General features: G+C 50.9%; 1 protein-coding gene across 2 annotated transcripts in view; it reads right to left on the reverse strand.

Moving 5' to 3' along the window:
• The window catches only part of KLF7 (Kruppel like factor 7), a 40,941-nt gene extending 19,964 nt beyond the window's left edge, over positions 1 to 20,977 (reverse strand). For both annotated transcript variants that reach the window (XM_026049957.1, XM_026049949.1), the window contains exon 1: positions 20,876 to 20,977. In XM_026049957.1, the coding sequence (XP_025905742.1) occupies positions 20,876 to 20,977 (102 nt within the window). The remainder of the gene's footprint in view (positions 1 to 20,875) is intronic.

Here is a 20,977-nt window from a genome sequence, read left to right on the forward strand (position 1 = left end):
GAGCTCCCTGTCTGCACTTGAGGGATGACCCATAGYGGTGTCTGGGGAGGACACGTGCCCCCCATGTCTGCATTCAGATCTAGACAGCTCTGGAAAAACTAATCCCAAYTGATGACCCTGCATGAACTCCTGCTTCCACAGACATAAATCTGAAGTTGCTCCAGTGAAGAGATCTGGTCTTGATTTGCAGCCGTGTTGTATATTGGAATCTGACCTATATAGACAGGCTCTTGAAAAATCAAAGGTCACTTCAGCACCTGCCTGTCCTGGGGATCTTTGCAGTGTCCAGAAACTGCTGGGCATTTTACACAGCTGAGGACAAYGCAGCACCAGGAAAGTTCTGCACAATCAAAGCCCAAGCACTTAACAGTGATTCGAAACCTTCAGTCTGGGAAGACACATAATCAACGTGCTCAGGGGGCTCCTCTGCTTTACTGATCCTCAAGTATTTCAGAATATCTTGGGTTTGAATTCTTTTAGGAGATCATGAGGAGTTCTTATCTGGAAGTGCTAGTTACTTTTAAGTGCCATTTTWCTGCAGATACAGTGGGATATCAAGCTCTGCTCTTGGACACTATCCAAAACCCAATTAAGAAGATAGATACTTAGATGGGGCTGTGACAGAGAATGAAAATATCAAAAGTGGTTGACAAGCAGGTCTGCTCTCCCAKCTCCGTTCACACAGGATTTTGCACAGCATATTTTATATCAACTACCCATGCAATAGTTAAGGTCCAATTCCAATCCCCATCACAACTCTACTGCAGGACACAGTAGAGTTCCTTTCACATGCAGGAAGGAACCTCATCTCTAAAATTAAGTAACTGTGCAGGTTTCAAGACTGCAAAAGAGGAGAGAACATCCTGACTCTGCAAGCGGCCCAAAACAATAAATCTAAGGTGAATATCACCGCAGTTCACTCAAGTGCAGAGCAGCAATGACAGGCTGTTTCCAGGTCCTGGTTGTCACTACGTCCTTGTTCAGCAGAACAGCAAAAGCTTTGAGCTATGGTGGCATTTGCATGTCTGATCCGAGAGACAGCTATTGAACCAGCCACCACAGGACAACTCGGAAATGATGAAGAACAAGGAATTCAAAACTCACATGTCCTCCCTGAAATATCACACTATTTCTGTCCTTAACGCCAAAACAGGGGTTGAAAGATGCATCTCCTTCCCACTGCCAAAAGCCTTCGTTGCTTCCTGAACAACAGAACCCAACGCTCCGGCCCATCTATTTCAAGGCTGTCATCTGTTCCCCCCCAGCTGCCAAAACCTCCAGCTTTTCCTTTTGGCAACCTGTACTGGGCAGTTGCTCGGTGTCAAAACTCTGCAGGACATCACAAGCGTTACCATTTGGGCCAGCATAAGATAAACAGCATTTTAGTCTTAAATAAGCAGTTATGCAGAATACATTGGGAGCGCGGGCAAACTGCAGTCTGAAATGAATGAACATCCAGCACAAGTTTCACGTGTTAGCTAATTTCTACTGCAAAGGATTTAAGGCAAAACTCACAATAGTGTGCCAGTACATCCTGCCTGCACAGCACACAGTTTATTTAAAAAAAAATAGAGAATTAAAGACACTTTTCCGGCACAACAGTAAGTTACTTAATGCTACCTCACGGTATGTATCTGCATGTATACTTAGTCCCCTGTATGTACTAAGCAAACCAAGTATCAACGAAGAGGCATCTGCCACGAGTAGCGAGCAGGAGCACACATGGGCGGCAGAGATCAGCTGATCCGCAGGGATTTGTTTTCCTGGGCTAACTCTGCCATATGTTTGAGCCATCAGGAGAGTCCCCTAAAGCACCAGCTGACTGAGCCGCAGCACCAGCACGGTCTGGAACGGGCAAGTCGATTAACTTAATGATTTCTTTAAACACGCTACGCAGCACCCAAGTCTCTGCAAGTCTGGCGAGTACAATAAATTGTGCTGATTTTTCCTTCTTGGTTTGAGCTCAGAGAATGAACTTTTAAGGAAATGTATTTAGCCAAAGCAGCGCATTCCCTAATATCCCGACACAAAAGCACCCTTGGAGAAGGGTCTCTTATCACACWCCCAGGAAGGTTTTCATGGATTTTCTTCAGTACATAAAAAATGCTGAAGTCAGAAAATTTCAAACCTTGCTCCTTTTGTACATCTGCCTGAGATTGCAATCAGCAAAGGCACATTCTAATTTTCAAAGTTCTGTAGATTTACTTAAAGAACAGAATTGCTTCCCTCATATATGCACATTTTGCTGTTTTTATGGGGAATGAGGTAATCAAGGTTAGCAATGACTTTTATCAGCCCCTTTAGCTCAAAGGATAAACAGGAATTTTGCCACAAACTGGCAATTTTCAGCAGGAGAAATGGCCAGAAACCAAGAAACACTGCAAGAACCTCAAACAGGAAAACAGTCTGAATATGTACCTCTAACCAAGGAATGAAACCAAGGTGCTCCAAAACTTTGTGATTAGGAAAACCATCTTACCTAACAAATATTCTTTTGAATGGATAGCTCGGATTTGCTCCATAAGCCTCTGTGGCCCTGGAGCTCGTACGGAGAGGATGCGAGCRCGCCGCTCGCGAGACGCTGAACAAAGGACTGCAGCGAGGCAGAGCTCAGCTCAACGGGCACCTGGCTGAACCAGCGCTGAAAGGAAGCTGCAAGCCAGGGCTTTGGAAGGCTTCTGCCTGCTTAATAAATAACGAAAAAAATACATTCAACCGGCCAGAGCAGCTAAAACAACAGTTAAAAGTGTCAGCAGAGGGTGAGGGASAGCAGGACTGTGGATTTCAGCCCATGGTGGCGGCGCGTGATGAGCCCCCCGAGCACCCGCTCGGCTGCCTCCCTCGGAGCAAGGATAAACGCAACAGCGGCGCGTTCCCAAAGCCTCTGCGGAGAGCGTTTATCCGCCTGACCACCCTGGATGGCCTGCAGGGAGCCGGCCAGGGGCCCTCACTGCAAACTGCCCTCCAGGCCTCACCAAGTGCGCGTTTAACCTCTTCCTGTCCTGCCGCGAAGCAGCTTTAATTTGGCATTATAAATTGCAAAAAGGGACAATTAGCTGCTCCAAGTGCTCTGGCTCCCCCTGAAATCAAAGGAGCAGGTTCAAAGCACGCCCCAGAGTGCAGTAAACTTCTCACAGGAAATGGATTTGCGAAAGCAAATGCTGATGGCTGTGAAACGCACAGAGCAGAGCAATATTTCAGGTCTCGATCCTAAATTAAGATTCATCCTTACCAAGCACTGCAGTTGGGTTATGCAGCAGGACCGGGTTCCTTACAGCTGCTACGGATTGGGTCCCGAATGCAGAAGTGAACTATGTGGAGATGTTCCAGGAATAYCCAGAGAGAGCCTGGAATTCCCTGCGCAGCAGCGGGCACGCGCCAGCTCTGTTCCTCCAGCCTCATCCCAGCACACAAACACAGAGCTCTTCACAACGAGCCTGTTAAGTCAAATCTAAAGAAGAAGAGTATCATAAACCCAGGATATATGGTAYAATTCCTATGAGTTCTTGGCTGTGAAGCATCTCTTCTGCTCTGACCTAAAAACACCTTAAAGGAGGGCATGCCTTACGTTGCRCTCCTCACTCCCAACCATGCAATTCCTCAGCTGCACATCACAGAAGCAACATTTCTGCACGGGGACTACTGCACTTACTCCGTACATGATGCCCATTCATTATCACATCTCGTGGCTCTGAAAACCCTTCGTGTGTTCCCTTTTGTATTATTTTTGGCTGTGGGAAAGAAGAGGTGGGGACCTGTCTGGGAAACAGGAAGCAGGAGGAAGGAGGGGAAGGCATCGCAGAGGAAGGGCAGAACAAAAAAAGAACAGAAGAGCATTTATACCATTGCTAAACCATAATAAACATATAGGGGCCAAGTGTGCCTCGAGCCACGGAGGGAGCAATGGGCTGTTTGGCTGAAGCTGGTGCTTTAACATGAGCACGGGAACCATCCAATCACTTTTATAAAAAAAATCATTCAATGCTTTCCTTTTTCTCTTCCCTTCTAATCATCTGSGTAATTTGCTATCGTACAAGAGCAGCAAGATGTGTGTGCAACTGTGCTAAATACACGGGAAGGGAAGGGAAGCCTCAAGTTTTGCCCTTGCTTACACTGAGGATTAAACTCAGCCTAGCAGCCAAGCGATGGGAAACCCAACGGCATTCCCAGTGCCCAGCGGCACCRATTCCGCTGCTCCTGTTTGCGGCAGTCGAGGACCTGGCCAGCACTCAATGCCACCAATTCTSCTCTTCATTAGTGCCACTAACGGAAAAATAGGAAGAATTTAAAAACAATTCCACCTTCGGACATCTTCATGTTTGTATTTGCCTTTCCTAGCACTACTTTTTTTTTTCTTTTAATTGGTTCAGGCTGCTTATTTGGAGGTTTTCACAAACTGTTTGGTGCCGCTTCTAGGCCAGGGTTTACATCATCTGTGACCCTCCCAAAACACCTGGACGCCCCTGGACGTGCCCTTACAGCCAGGAAGGGTGTTCTGCCCTTGTGAAACAAGGTTCTTGTTCCACACCCCTGGCCATGGGGGATTCTCTGCCAGCCTCAAACCCGACGGGCAGGGTGCGTGGGCTGCCCCACACCCTGCTRAAAGAGCGATCCACACACCCCTTCCAAGGTAATTTATGGAGTGGACTGGTGAAGTGCCCACCAGCATAGGCCCATCCAATCAGCGGCAACACAGGAGGCTGCCGCAGGGATCTGAGCAGACCTGCATCCCAGAAACACCTTGGATCAAACAAAAGGGGCATCCGTGGGGCCTTCTGTGACCATCATTAGCAGCTCCAGACGCGCGGCCAGAGCCGGGCTGGGCACTGCGTGCTCCTCATTAGAGGCAGGGGATGATCCCGTGCTGTTTCCAGCAGGCTAACGGTGACAGCACGCGGTAGCAAGTCACGGGATCCCATTAAGGGCCCTGCCATTTATCGACCTGCAGCAGCTCGGCGGCCACTCCGAGTCTTCCTGGAAGACGGAATGATTCCCCAGCACTCAAGCCGCCAGAACAGCTAACTCGAGCTGTGTCCGTGCAAGGGACGCTCTGCCCCTTGCTAGCAGAGCTCTCTGCAGGGCATCATGTGCGGTCTCCTCCGAGACCCCCGCGCGGCTTCCCATGCAGCGACCGCCGCACGGGGAGCCCGGCGGGCTGGGCTGGGGGTCGCTCCTGGAACGGGCTGCTGGGAAGCACAAACTGGAGCAGAGACAGAGCACCAGGGGAAAGGGAGGCCRCCAGAAACTCATTCCCTGTTTTATGGCCTTCTCTCAAACCTTCTYCTGGCAGAGCATCTGTGGAAACGCTTCTGATAACCCCACACAGAACAGCTGGTTCCTGCCTCAGGATTTGGTTGGGACCTTTCCAAACTGGGGTTCCCACATTACTTGTGTTTACACCACTAAATGCAAGGGCCAGAATCACCTCGAGCTGACTCGACACACATCTTTCCCGGGAATGAAGGGGCCCAAGCGATGGCACTGAGCTCTGGAAGATGCCAAGCCCAAGGTACTCCAATCCTTCCAGCCCCAGTGCCACACACAGCTCCACATGCGCTCCAGGGCCCGGGGKCCCTCCCTGCTCTCCAGAAAGGAAACAAACAAGAGCCCTTTGCCACCAAGGAGGAAGAGGAAATATCTTCCAAGAGGAAATAGATATATTGTAGTCATTGTAATCCAAACAGCGGACATGTTATCTGGCGTATTTCCAACTCCGACATTTAAAAAAAAGCAGTTTACCRTAAGTGTGTCCTATTCTCCCAGACTTTCCTTTGTCACATCTACCTAAGCCTGTATGGTACCTCCCAAGACAAGTCCGTTTCGTGGCTTTGCCGTGCGCCTCTCCTTCCCTCTCTTGTCTTTCTGAGGTGGGATGAGGTCTCCGAAGCCACAGTTTGGGAAACCGCAGCCAGGCTCTCCGGGCTTGGCTTGTGGGAAGGGGAACCTGGGCTCTGCCATGGAGCAAGGACAACTTCTGGTGCTGGAGAACAGGGATCTCCCTTCCTCACAGGGCAACCCTCCACTCCCTGTCACTTTGTTTATCAATATTATCCAACTGAGGTCTCCAGAGGTGGAGTCTGCTGCCGGCGATGGCCATCCCAAACATTTCCAGCCCTCTGTCACTGTGCTTTGGTACAATCCCCACGCTGGCTGAACACAAACACCATGTTCCCCCAAGTACAAATTACAGCTTTCGGGAGCTGCAATTTTATTTTGGCCATGAACATACAAAGATAACCTTATGCTGGGAGAGGAGGAGCAGCACCAGAGACCACAGGCGGAGAGTCTCTGCTTTGCGGGGAGCATTCCTGGGAGCACTCTGCTGCTTCCCGAGAGGTTGGGATGATATCAGACCTGAAACGAGAGCCAAAATTCCTGGTGGGCCTGGGGCTGGCTGAGGGATCTGCACCAGTCCCGGCTGCTGGGATTGAGCACGGGAGAGAAACACCCAAGGGMTGGAATGGTGCCAGCCCTTGGGAGCACAGCATGGGCATCCCAGCAGGGATCCTCCTGCCGCCGCGTGGTGCGAGTCACACGTGGGATTTGTTCCATGTGAAACGCTTCGGCCCCTTCCCTGTCRGGAGCAGAGGTACCTGCTGCTCTGCCGATGTCCCCTTGCTGCCCGGCACCGAGTCCCACCCCGGCCAAGGAGGAAGCTGCAGCACTGCGGGCTCTGCCCCTTGCCCACCACAAGCAACGGAGCGTTCCTGGAAGCAACATCTGCACTGCAAGCCTTCTTTAGGCGAGAGCTAAGAGCTTTCTTCGCCTCATGCCATTTTTACTCATAAACAGAATATCAAGGTGATCGTGTTCTCCTCAGACTACTCGGTGTTCTGTAAGTAAAACCTGCAATTGCAGTTTATCAGATGGAAAAATAAAGGCCACCTTCGGTTGCTCCCTACACTTAAGAGCGAGCACGTGCAGTCTCTGAAGCATTCCGATCCTGTGAACAAGGTCACGGACACCCGTCTGCAGGGAGGCTGGAGACAAAACCATCCTGCATGTGTTTTCCTTCCATGCTCCGGCCTTACCAATGTTTTGCTCACTTTCTAAGCAAAGAGGAAACCTCTCCCGTTCCGCAGCTGTGTGTTTATGCACATTCCAGTAGCCGGTGGCTCCTTGAGGAGCTCTCCAAGGGCACAGAGGTAGAGCTTGCAGGGAAGCATTTTTAAACGGGAGAGCCAGCAGGTACTGAGTGGGAAGTACTCCATGAAAGCAGAAATGAGATTCACGGCAGACAGCAGGACACGGAGAAATCCTTTCCAAGCATCTTTCCTGCAGGCTAAGGTATAAAGCACAGGATACCCTTCCCCCAGGGAAAGGACTGGAAAACAAGRGGACGTGGTGCTAGAATCCAACCCCCCCCCAGACGGCCCTGGTGGCCAAGACCAAGGTGATCAATACAGCAGCATTATCAATATAACACCTGTAATACCAAAATACTTAAAATACCAGAATTCCTTACAGGAGYATGGCTGCAAGTTCTTGCCTCTGTTGAGCAATGTGGAAAGGGACAAAATTCCTACGGCAGGTCACAGAGGAAAATGTTGTTCTCAAAACTGCTGGTTTGCATGAGGAACCTGCCACCCACCTCTGTGCGAGCCGCGTTTTTGGCAATGTCTCACTTTCGTTGGTATGGATAACGCTCAGGAATCATGTGAGACCCTGCAAGTTGTGGGTGTTTTTGTTTGTTTCAAGAAGAAATTTTGTTTTCTCGTGGCTTTAGGCTCCCTACCTTCAAGCTTTTTTTCTGACGCCAAACAAAGCCTCCCTTTTGCCTGCTGGGTACAGGCATGTATAAGCAGGTAGTTAACAACACGCCTCCGAAAAGCGGGACTTGATGAAGAGCAAATATCGTAAAATCAGCTGCGAAGAATGAGTCAAGCGTATGTGCATTTAAGGAGAAGTAGCAGCAAAAAACCACTYGTCTCCCCTCCACAGAGGAGAAATCCCCGTGGGAGCCTCTCCCAGCACAAGAGCACAGCCACGCCAGGGAAGGGGAAGCGTGGGGGCTGCGCACGCACCCGGCCGTCCCGCGCGGCACTTCCGAAGCTGCTCCCTCCGGAGCAGCACGGAGCTACCCTGGCTGCTGGCACCAACGCTCCCGGAGAGGGGCTCCCGAAGCGTCTAGACAGGCTAAAATTAAAAAGAATAGATCACACGACACTGCCCGCTGCCTCCAAACCAGGGCCAGGTTCTCGGAGCGAGGAGTAAATCGCTACTGCTAGTGGAGTTATCTTAATTTACGCAATGCAAGGATCTGGCCCAGAGAAATATTCCTGTCAAATCTGCAGCCAAAATCTCTCGGCTAGACCACATTCCCCCAGCTACACAGCCAAGAAAGACAATTGCCGAAGAAATTTAATTAAAATGGAGATCGGGGGACTGGTGCCCTCTTCCAGCTCCACTCTCCGCTTGCTCTCAGAGACRACCGTTGTCCCAGCCTCCCGAAGCGACCCGATACAGCCCTCCCGGAGGGACAGGATACAGTCCCCTGCTCTCCCTGGGCAGCATCCCGGCACCTCAGGGCTCAGCCATCAAACCAGACAGACACCTGAACGCCTTCAACCTCTGYGCCGTGGAGGAAACCGTGTGTTCCTCCTGCTGCTGAGACCGCTCCGTTAGTGCTCTTGGAAAGCCTGAGCCCGCACAAGGCAGTGAAGGAACCTGCAAAGCTGCCGGTTTGGGGTCTTCAGCTTATTCTGGTACTGTGGGACGACACGACACAAGATCACTGGCACGATGCACCAAAAGAGAAAGTCCCTCCTCGCTGGTGTTCCCCGCTACTGAAATGTACTCACTGTACACACACATACCGTACGCACACACTGTAACGCCTTCCTGTAATTTTCTTACTCATATTTTACCTCTAAATTTGGATTTCTGCATTCATTAACACCTGGATGGGAATCTTTTGTGTCTCCCTGCATTTTCACCTCTTCCAGGAGTCACTAACTGGAGGAAAACACCCACAATGAGCACCACTGCAAACACACCATTAAGTCCTAGGCACGGTGACATGCCTCATTATAGCAGATCCTTTCTTCATCTTACCCCTTAATTCCTACTAAAGCATTTGGCTTCTTACATGCTGTTCTGCGGGATCATTAGCAACAATACATTATTTAGGCCCTGGCTCTTTCCAAGCCTCACACAGACACCCCTTAAAGCCACTCACAGCAGGATCTCTCCCTGCTCATCCCAAGCGACGGAAGCATCTGTGCTCGCTAAAGCGCTAATGCAGCCGCGTGGCCGGGAGCCCCACTTCAACATCTGATCCCTGYACGCTACGAGGTGAGAGCCCACCCTTCTAAAAACGTGGTTTCTACCCAAAAGAACAACTGTATTCCTTTTGCTGGGGAGCACTATTTTGTGGATGTACCTCCTAAAAGCTGGCAYGGGGTATGCATGTTTTCTCCCGTCCAGGAGGGCAAGCACGACGCACACCCCAAATGCCAGGAAAACCCTTCTCTGCAACGCCCGACGCGAGCAGCCCAAGCTGCMCCACAGCAGCACCGGAGACGGTTAAAATCCAAGGAAAGCAAAGGGCGCCCTGCAGCTCGGAGCAGCCAGAACACCCCCCGAGCTCGGCCTTGCGCTAGCGGCTCTGTCAGATCCTCCTTTAAGGCAACGGGGCCCCGCTCCTGCCTTTCTTGGGCTCGGGCCAGACCCCACTTGAATGTGGAGGAATTATTTCCATCGATTGCATGGCCTTGGGACGAGGCGCGAGCTGCGTGCCCAGCACTGACTCAGCATCGGGAGCGGTGGGAAGGGCTCCCTCCCCCCCAGACACTGCGTGTTAGGGGGACGCAGCAGCCAGGGCTGCCCATCCCGATCGCATCCCTSAACAGCTCCCCTTGATGAAGGAAGGCGTAGTGCTGGGCTGCCTCCGGGCAGAGATACAAGGGGCCTTTCCAAGAGATCCAGGCTAAACTCCCGCCCCGCACCCAGCAACCACAAGAACAAGAAACCCAATGGCCTTTAACTAACAGTCAGCAAACAGATACTGCTTTCTAAGCAAGGCACAAGCAAGTCCATCAGCAGCGACCTCCCTCACTCTGCCAGGTACTGGTACGAACACCTGGTTTCCGACCACCAGCAAGTTGTATTTAGGCTCTCTAAAGCGCTGAGATACGCTGCTACCTGCTGCCAGCAGCGAGCACTGAGAACCAGCTCCCGGCGAGCTCCACCAGCAGCCCCTTTCCCATTTCCCCTCCCATTTCCAGGCTCATCTGTTCTGCCAAACCAACTAAATAAATCTTGGCATCTTTTTTTTCTGTGTTTCCGGTTACTTTGATGAATTGCAGCCCCTCAACTACAAAAACATACTTAGTAGGAACAAATCAGAAAACTGAGGAAGCTGATAGAAAGCTTTCATTGTGAGGAAAAGCAGGGAAAAGGGCTCGCGGAGGAAGTGCTCGTGCTTTTTGTGATGCTCGCCGAGAGAGGCTGTATATAAAGAAACCCCCACAGGGGCAGGAAATCCATCCACGAGCCTCAATTTGCAAACAGACAAATCAACGCATTTATGGAAGAAACAGCAGCAAAACACGCACACTAAATACAAGGCAGGGATCTTCAGTAAGACTGAAAAGTCAGAAAAGAAAGACAGAACAGAGARGATGGATATGATCTGGGGGATACACTCTTAGCACCTGACACAGCAGGAAAAAGGAGGGAATGCAAAGGCAGGAAGCAGAGCAAAACTACAAAGGTCGAGGGTATTTACTACTCTTCATCATGTCTGTTGTACATGACTCAAGAGAAATCACGAGGCAATTAGCACGGCTCTCATTTCATCGTTAGCTAGAAGTCCTTGAAAGGGCTAATACAGGTAAGGAGTGCGAAAAGGAGCCCCGAGGCACACAGCTCTGAGTGGGGTGAAGCCCAAGGAACCCCTGAGGTCCATGAGAGGAGGGCACGATGGGTTCTGCGTATGAAACGTGTAGTTCTGGCTGCCCAGAGGGGCCCACACGTGTGCCCTGCAATCACATGTGGCTCGCAATCACAATAYGGCTCTGGCTGCGTTAAAATACAGCAAAAAGACCTTGAAGTGGACTTAAGGAAGCAGATTTTAAGGCCARAAAGGGTCATTTTAATCATTTAGTTTCATCCCTAAATGACACAGCCCACAGAATCACACAAAAGGCTCCTCTAAGTACTCCTTTACACCCGCTTTCAGGTTGGTTTCCAGTGCAGGATATGAAAGGCCTGAGGGGAAACCAGAATGGGATCCTTCAGACTTCGCACAGGCTGAGGCTGTTCAGAAACATCTGTTTTCGTTTCACAGATGGGCAAGAGCGTCGCGGGGGAAGCGGTGCCCACGCCAGAAGCCATCCCACTTTGCAGTGCTGGAGAGGGCACACTCAGAGTTCAGCAAGGTCTCCTCGCACCCTCATGTTCCCTTCATCTGAAATAACACAGCACAGCACCCAGGGCACATCCTTCGCACTGAGGAGGGCAGCTCACGACCTCCCACCCACCCGTGGAAGGAAAAGTTTTSTTCTAACCTGGTGTCCATTATTCACGAGCCGAAGGTGGGGGGAGAAATGGTATTTACAGGACACCAAAGGCCACGCTCACTGCAAAGCACAACTAAGCCAATGCAGCTAGAGCACAACCTAGGGACCTATTGCACAACAGTTAAAAAATGCACTCGCTCACTCTGCCCCTTGAGAATATTTCCACCCCCAGCTACCACTGGAAGCACGATTATGAGCGCCATACAACGACGATATTGTTTTAATCAGGCCATTACAATGGGCGTGCTCCTTCTTGCCCACATCCTGATATTTATCCCACATCCTGGCGATATCTGGGGGTTGTGTTGATCTCCTCAAAGGTGTCGGGCGGCTTTGTGGGGGCCGGGCCAGCGCACCCCAGGGTGACACCGCGGGGACTCGGCACTCTGCGCCAGCCCACACCAGTCAGGCCCAGCATCGGACTCACCGGCTCATGCGAAACCCCTCCGTGAAGTGTGTGCTATTTGCCCTGCTTGCAAGGAGGAAAAGTAGCAGAGATCTCCCTCATCTGCTCCAATCAAACATACAGAAATAGGATGCAGAAACCCCTGTGTTTATCACAGCGCAGTGTCCAGCAAGTTGCTTGCTCAAACAAAACACTCTAACTCACCAAACTACAAGGTCTCACAGCTAAAGCCCTTGCAGCTGCTTCAGCCTTCACAGCTCGAAGGTTATGAGGTGAGAAGGTCCCAGCGAGGAGGAGCCCTCAATTCAGGGTAACCATCCCGTGTCCAATTTAACAGGCATTCAAGATAATAAACAACAATATTAAAACCCGGTGGTACTSAAGAAAGATTAATAAAGGAAGCACTCTTGGAAAGCACAAAATTCTCTCAAATACTCAGCAGATCAAGGCTGACTGAATAGCATGAGGACCTGGAAGGAGCACAGCATGGGGTGGTGGGCCAAGCAGCCCTGGAGGCACCTGAGCACACASGGGGCTACACGAGCTGCTCTGCTTAACCCCGAGCACTGTACCTGCTTGAGGCACTAATGCAGGAAAACATCTTCATTCAGGAAAGCGCTGGGACGAGGGACTTGCGCCTGTGCCTCAGTGGCTTGGTGCTATCTTCAACGACAGTAACTGCAAAGCTCCTCCTGACCTGAACTGGGCCACCAATGTTGAGACACACTCCCTATAGAAAACCTCCAGATTGAAGGAGGCCCTTCTACCTTCCAAATGTTGTACATACAAATCTCTGACTTTGGAGGAAGTCAGGAAAGCCAAGAGATGCTCTGAAAAGGAACATTATAGTGTGCTGTTTTCCTGGGATACATGGTTGGAAACTGCCCTAGAATGTGCTTCTACAACACCATGTGACATCCACTTACCTCAAATGCTCCGACTCACAAGCAAGCACCTCACAAACGAATTCACCAGCTCATTCCAGCACCCAGAGCAGCCTCACTCTCCTTCCAAGACACCAGAGACCTCTGGCTGTTGTTATCACTCCCTTCCTCTGGTCTGATCAGGCAGGAGACACCCCTCACTCTCATTATTTACTGCAGGTCCCCTGCTCCTTCATGGCTTCTTAAAGGCTCAACTCTCAGAGGCTCCTGGTTGCATCAGATTTACTCTTCTCAGCAGCAAAAACAAGCTTCTGGTTTCTCTGGTTGTATGGAAATAGTCTAAAACACAGCTTTACATTTACTCAAATGATCAAAATGCATTAAAAAAAAGTATCATGCTTGGAGAAAAAAAAAAGGCATTTATTAACTTCACAGTCTTTACAATTCTTTGAGGTTCTGGAACATAATTTATCAACAGCTGGGGAAGAGCTGTGGCAAACCAGACTGAACAAAGACAGAAGCMTCAGAGAGAGAAAAGATACTTTTTTGAAACTGGTCATAATCTCACTCAGTCAGTCCAGTGCCCTTTGCTTTTCCCTTATTATTTAAAAATGTAAACAAAATTAAAATTAAAAGCAGTGGGCACCAAAGTTCCTCCCCATCTGAGCTAGCCACTAATGAAGGAGGTTTCTTTTCACCGGCACAGATTTTCCACTCAGCAGCAACTGCAGCCTCTGCACCATCCACATGTCGGAAACAAAGCCACTTCTGGCCTGATGCTTTCCATATGAACCACCAGCTCCATCTTTCTGCTCCTCTCTCCCTTCCTTTTCCATATTTTATTACTCACACGGCAGCTTTTAGTGGCTTGCAGATGAGCGGAATGTTTTCTTCAGAGGGGTGTAAATTTTCCAGGCTGACACGGAAGGCCAAAAGAAAGCAAAGAAACAAAAACCAATGCAGCAAACGAGGATCACAGGGCGCTTTTCAGCAGCTTGTCGAGGCAGTGAGTCCCGTGGGGCTGGTGAACCGCTGCGAGCCACGAGGAGAGGAGAAAGCCCTGAGCCCCGCACACTGGAGCAGAGCAAGTGGAGCAGGGATCTGGAGCGGGGCCTCTAACTCCACACCCGAGCTACGGGTGATGGAGCAGCTCGCACCCCTTCTGCTCTTCCACCCACTGAACGTTTTCACAGTGATCTCCTCACGCCGGTTCCTTTCTTCTCCCTCCAACTCTGTTTGGAAAGGGAGGTAGGAGGCTGAGGGCTGTTCCCGACCCTGGCTGCCCAGCGCAGTGGGGTGGCAGGCTGGACAAGTCAGGAAGGGACCCCACGCTTACAAGYCCCCAAACATTCCTCCTGCTGGAGAATGAACTTTGCTCGTCAGCCAGTCAGGATTGGAATCAAATGCCTAGCAGCATATGAGCCTATTAGTAGTGAAAGCATTTTTAAATCTAATTTACTTGTCATGCCGCATGCATTTCTCCTCACCACACAATCCAAACAAACAGTCATTTTCACTTTGATTTCCCGTCACTTTGGACGCARGAATATTGCTTTGTCAGAGCTGCAGAGGCAGCAAGTGGGCAACACAACCCTGTCCAGAAGACACAAACCCTGCTTCCACCTTCTTCTCTTCTTTTAATTAAATAGATGGAGATCCTTCCATCGATGGCAGTCTCCATGCCACGTTTGTTTGCAAAGCTCCATGGTGCTCAGAAGGTCACTCTTATGCCAACAGCCTGTTAACACCAACCTCGGGAGGCTGCAGATTCAAGGGCAGCCCTTGGAAATTGGGTCCCGGACCGGCCCGTCTCCAGAGAGCTCCACACAAGCCAGCCTGCCTCTCCTTYGCGTGCCTCCCCATCCATCACAGCGCTCCTGAGCTCGCCTCTCGCGTGGTGACCTGCCTAGTGCTGGCAAAGCAGCAGCTCCTGATCCCCACGTGTGCTTTCCAGCCTGGCACTGCTGTCAGATGCACCTCAATAGCGCCCCRACCAACAGCCATGCACACAGTCGCACCCAGCAGCAGCACCCCGGATCAGACAGGGCCCTTTGTGTGTAAGGACAGAGAGCAAAGGGCTGCCTGCTCTAAAAGCACTAACAGCAACAGAGCTTGTTAATATATTGAACCCTTTGCACGCAAAACTTCCTGCCTTCATGCTCGAGTTTGCTACATTCAATCTCACTCTGACACTTCCTAAAAACTCAGAGAGTGAGGCCAAAGGAGTTTGATGTGCAAGCTGTCCCAAAGGTGGCACAGATTTCAGAGAAGGGGATTTAAGTTTACCTTTCAGGCATTTCAGCACAGGCAATCCTGAGCCTAGCYGAGGCTCTCAGGGAGGGGAGCTGTCCTGCAGTTTCAGCACGTAAAACTGCAAGTGCGTGCACTGAAGTGGTAGGCATTTGTGATAGCAGGTCTGGGGGCTGTTCGCTCACACACCTAACAAGCCCTTCCTGCCTCCACCGTACCAAGCACCTTAAACCTTTTATATTTATCTTTACATCACCGCCATGAGAAAAAGGGAAGGTGTTCCTACCATAATGCTGTAACTGAAGAACTGAGAAGCAGAGGACCAGCTTTTTGGTGCGATCCAAGACACGCAACTCTCTTTGGGCACAAGGAGCGAGCACTTTGTCCAACGAAGGGCAACGAGCCTCGAGCCCTGCTGGCAGCCCCCACCTACCCACACCAGCGGCCTCCTTCCCAGCCGCTGTTGCCCTGACACGAGCTTTTGTGTCAGTACCCAGTGCGCGCTGTAACCCTCACCACAGCTGCCACCTCCTCAGGGCTCCTGCCACCACCCGCCCACCTGGAAAAACTGCCTTTGGTTGGGAAAAAGACAATAGAAGAAATCTTCAGTGGCTGAGAAGCAACAAAAGGGAAAGGAACATCATTTTTTTAAAGGACAATCTTGCAGTATTTGGGGAACCAGGCATGTGATTTTTGATCTCAAAGTGGCAGTGCTGGGAAGGAGACCCAGCCAAGAGAGCACCRAGCATGCAGAACATGTGCAGCACTTGCCAGGGCTGAGGCTACGGGAAGGAAAGCAGGATGGTCCTGAAGGCGACAGCACGAGGCTGGCAGCACTGCTGGGTAACAGCTACGCTGCAAACCTGTTCTGCACGTTGAAGGAACGGGGAGGAAGGGAGGTGCTTACCCTGGCAGCTCTTTTTGTTTGTGGTTGTGACCCATGGAAATTCAACCCCAATTTAATCTGGATGAAGACAGAAGCTGCTATCAATAGCACAAAGAGGAGCTGTGGGGAGAGGAACCTCAGGGCTGGAGTGCAGCAGGGACCTGAGCCTGCACAGAGCCACAGAAACAGCCCTCCCGGCTTTGGGGCATTGCTGGGTGTCACAAAGTCGGGAGGGTGCTGCACATTCACATAAGGGAATGGGCAGGAGGTACCCGGGAGCCCAGAGAAACTGAATGGAAAGCAAGAGGGATTCAGCACCACACTTAAAACCATCTTTATCAACTCTGACACTCAGCTTCATCATCAAAGAGAAAATATCCATTAGTTACAAGAGCTGCGAATAACTTTTGCTGAGGTTTTGAGCGTGGTGATCAAAAGCTTACGGTGTGTCTTCCCTCTGCGGGACGTGACAGACTCGGTGCGAGATAAGAGGGACATATCTCAGCACCAGTGCTGCTCAGCCAGCCAGCAGAACGCCTTTGTTTCAGAAAGACAGTCACAGGCAACGCTGTTCAGCCACGGATTCAAGCAGAAGCAGCTTCCTTCTCTCTCCCCAGCAACATCTTTCCTAACACAGGACAGAGAACCTGCACAACGGACCCTTCTCAGAGAGGAATCATTTGACAAAGCTTCAAAGAATTTGAGCATATCCAGAAGAGACTGTTTGCCTCCACCTTGGAAAGCATAAGTGTGAAATTACTGTATGAAACTGAAGACCTCCTGGCATTTCCACGTGGAAGTATCACATTGCAAACTAGTTATAGATTAACATTTTTATGCAGTATGCTTTTAGGTATCTTCTGCCTGCTTAGTAGGACACAAAAATACGGATGGCTTGGGGGGGCAGAAAGGTTAAAGCATATCAAGTAAGAGAAAATATTTTCTAATTTAGCACGCATACTGTGATTGTGCATTAAACAAAGACATTTACCCCCTTTCAAAAATCACATGCAGTAAGTCATACACAAAATCAGCTATTTAACATTTATAAGGTGGTTTGCAGGGCTCTACACTTCCACAGCGCCAAGAAACAATCATTTAYAACAGCAGAATCTGTAATAAGGGATCAAAAACCAATACAGAGAGCAGTTCTGGTTTGTCTTTCTCTCCATTCCCCTCTCACGGCGACAGGAGCTTGCCCTGAGCACACGGAGTGAACCTGCAGCTACAAGCGGAGCAGAGCCCGGAGCCTGAAACACACTGTATTACACACGTGGCTGTTCTTGGAAGTCAACCATCACTGCACGTTATTCTCAGGAGGCACGATGTACTATTAGCACTTAGGAAATGTGTTACACTGCGACTGGAACCAAGATGAAATAGCAGTATTAGAAGAGATGGTTTGGTTTATGTAGTGGCCAACTATGCCATTAAAGTAGAACAATGGAGACGATGGGGAGGCGGGAATGTTCTCCTGTGTGATTTATTCCTTTCCAGTAGCAGTGGAAATTTTTCCTATAGGCCTCAAAATGACCGTCTGCCAAAGAGAAGTCCGAATTAAGATGTAGCAGAGTTCTGGTGGATGAGTCACTTCGGGATGCGCGCCGCGCAGGGAGCAGGAAGCGCAGAGCACTCTGGCAGAGGGGTCAGCTCAGGCTCCCAGCCCGCAGACGACGGTGCCTGCGCGTCGCTGCTGCCGGGCGTTTTGGCCAGGGGCGAGCTAAGGCTCGGCCGTGGGCTCAGACACACACAAAGAGCCAGCAGCAAAACAAAGGTCTCCTCCATGCCGGGGCTTGCTGTGTCAATCCCGGCCCAAATCCCACCCCCTGCACTCCCCTCTGCAGCACGGCACCCCAGCAGCGGGACCACGTGCAGCCACGTGGACTGCGCTGCTCACAGCTCCATCCCCACCTGTGACCCACACCCTTCACCTGCAGGGTGACAGGGCACGCTCCTGTCCTCACCCCTGCGCTCTGGTTCCAATCTCGGGAAGGCCACATCAGAGGGCAGCCCAGGAGCAATGCCACATGTGAGCAGGGATCCTTGCCCTGCACAAGGACAGAGAGATGCAGGTGCCAAAATCCCCCGCAACGGGTTCTGAAACGCCGAGCCGGCTCCTCACAGCAGACAACGGCACGGACGGGTCACACTAGAGCTAGGCTGAAAGCAGCACCGGGCAGAAACACGCGGCGTCCCAGTCTGCCAACACACAGCAAAGGCCTGAGATGTGAACGCACAGAGTGCTCTCCAGCACCATGCGTCAACAGAGCAGGCACCAAACTTGCCCACACTTCCCTTGCACTGGGGAGGGAAAAAAGAGGAAAGATGAGCCAAGTGCAAGTGTTTAGCAACCTGCCCCTGCAGCCCCCGATCGATGTTTCGCAATCGGAAACACGAGCAACTGCCCCAGCTCTGTGCTGCCCAGCGAGCACCCAGAAAGCGGGCCGGGCTCGGGAGAGCGCAGGACCAGAGCGTCACCCAAAGGCGCTGTCAAGCTCTCTGGGGGCACAGGGTGTAGCTGCAGGGTGCAGCAGCAGGCACCATCCCCAGGAGCGAGCAAGGACCCCACAAACCTCCCCCTGAGGACACGCCAGCAGTCTGCTAATCCCGAGACACCTGGAGCTCGCATGCCATGGGGAAGCCTGCTCTTGACCCACGCGTTGACTTCTCCCCTTTCAAGGGGCTCTTGAGTGATCTCCCGCAGGGGCTGCCTCGCTGCTGGGAGCAGATCCACTCCGGAGCCTCCGTGGGGCCCAGATACTGCAGCAGAGCCCTTCAGAAGCATGGAGGGACGAGCACTTCAAGTGCTTTCCCTTCAAATTGAAGCTGCTGCTTTCCCGGTGCTGAGGCTCCCGCAGGGATCAGGCAGTGCCCACTCAGCAGTATTCCCAGGGGTGCTGCCAGTTTTAAGGGACACCTTTAGAAAAACACGCTTCCACTTGTCCACTGTGAATAAACCCCAAGCCCTGGCTGCATTCGAACGCGATGCAGAGGAATGAAATTGGGGTCTCTGTGTCACTGGGTCTGCCAAGTCTGCATGACAGCACGAACCAGCTCTGACTGCCCCCACTGCCTTGTTTGCAAAAAGGCCACGCAGCAATAGAGGAAAAAACACCGTAAGCACAGGGCAGATTTTGAAACATCATACCCCAGCATGAGGATATGAGGGGATATGTAATAAATTATGTGCAACTTTTCCTTTCAAACGTATGCGACGAGTCCGTGGGATTCAACCAGCAGAGAGCTCCTCTAGATTTCCTCGCCCTACCAGCGTGCTCGAGCAGCTCGAGTAGCGAAACAAACTGCTGCTCTTCCTCGCACAGAACGCGGCAGCAGGAGACAGGGTATCACGCGCAACACTGCCTGAAGCGTGCTGGCTGTGTCAACAGATTATCTCGCCTCGGACTGTCTGGGCTGCTATTAATACGTGACTGATTCAGCAATAATGACACTATGGAATTAAATGTGCGTGTGGTGTTTTTTTCTTTTTTTTCCTCTCTTTTTAATGATATTAACCTATTCAGTTTAATTGGCATGTTAAAATTATAAAGGGAAAGCAGATGCGACCATCACGGACATTGGAGCTGCATCTCAATGACAAAAAGCATCCCCACCCCCCTCGGAGGATAAAGCAAAGTTGGGTTTTGCAAACGCAACCCCGCGTGCGGCTGCTAATAAAGCCCCCCTCGGCGTGCGCGCACACGCAGGGACACAAAGCTGAGCCCAGAACAAGCCCAGCTTTGTGGTAAAGCTTTGTGACGATGCAGCTGGCCGGAGCCCCGGCACCCCCGGGACCAAGCGGGTGTCCCGCTCCGYGGGGACCCATTCCCGCACGGGGACATCCAGGAGCTCGTGTCCCTCAACACGAGGCTGTCACGGTCCTTGCACGAGCTCCACATGTCAGCCCGGCCACGCTTCACTCTGCTCGCAGAACACGCCGATTTGGGCTGTCTTGTCCTTTTAAAGGCACTCGCTTACAGCAGCTCCGCTCTCAGATGGCCTCTGCCAAGAAACCAYACGCAGGAACGGCGCTAGCTCGGACATCCTGCCATAGCGAGCAGGATATCTTCTCTCGTCCCTCAGTATCCCAGCTAGGAACTACTTACAGCCCCAAGCACCTGGGTTCGCTGTTAATGCTACACAACTGCTTTCTCTTAACCTACTCCTGGTATTACCACTCATGCCACCAATCTCATTTTTAATATATTCAGAAGATTTGATTTTCCCCGCTTTAAAAACACGCTAATCCCTTCTACACATTCACCCTGTGGTGCCTCCAAASACGCTGTTCACGGAAACCAGCCCAAGGCATCATTGTTTTAAGAGYGCGTTTCTGCCACCTCCTAAAAACATATATAAAAAAGTCACCTCCCTCCTTACAGATCTAACCTAAAACCTTTCACCACTCCTTCCACACACACCTGCCACCCCACAGCCCTGAATTAAGCCGGGGTTTTTATTGACGTTGCACTAATTACCTGAAAATAAGAACAATTTATTCCGTTTCCACCAGCTGCCAGTTGTCAGTGCTGGCTGGAACGGAGCAGCCTTGCTTAAAAGGACAACAATAATAAGCAAAAAAGAAACCTAAGCAGAAAAATAAAAGGAAAATAGTAGTCATCCCTCCTTCTCCCCCCCTAAAAAAACACAAAACCCTCAAGATTTTCACCGGATCTCAGGTGTTGCCGAGCGTGCTTAGAAAGGGCTGAAGGCGACAGATTTGAGGTGACTGCTCAGTTTTTTCATTGCAAAAAAAAAWWAWWWTTTTTTTTTAAAAGAGAGATTTAAAGGTCTACCCACGCAGAAAAAAAAATAAAAAGCCAACCGTGAATTAAAGAACAAAAATAAAAGTCAGAAACGCAGCCCCAACGCACCGACTGCCTGCACTTAAAAAAAGAGATCTACAGGAGTAATTTAAATGGTTCACCTGCTGCCAGTTTTCCTCCAAGGATGGCAAAGCTGAGAAGTAGCCGGTGTCGTGGACAAGCTGGAGTTCCTGGAATATACTATAACTAGCCAAGACATCCAT

This window comes from Nothoprocta perdicaria, unplaced genomic scaffold (genome assembly GCF_003342845.1).
Source record: "Nothoprocta perdicaria isolate Ctin4 unplaced genomic scaffold, notPer1 scaffold_11, whole genome shotgun sequence".
In the NCBI taxonomy this organism is placed as follows: domain Eukaryota; kingdom Metazoa; phylum Chordata; class Aves; order Tinamiformes; family Tinamidae; genus Nothoprocta; species Nothoprocta perdicaria.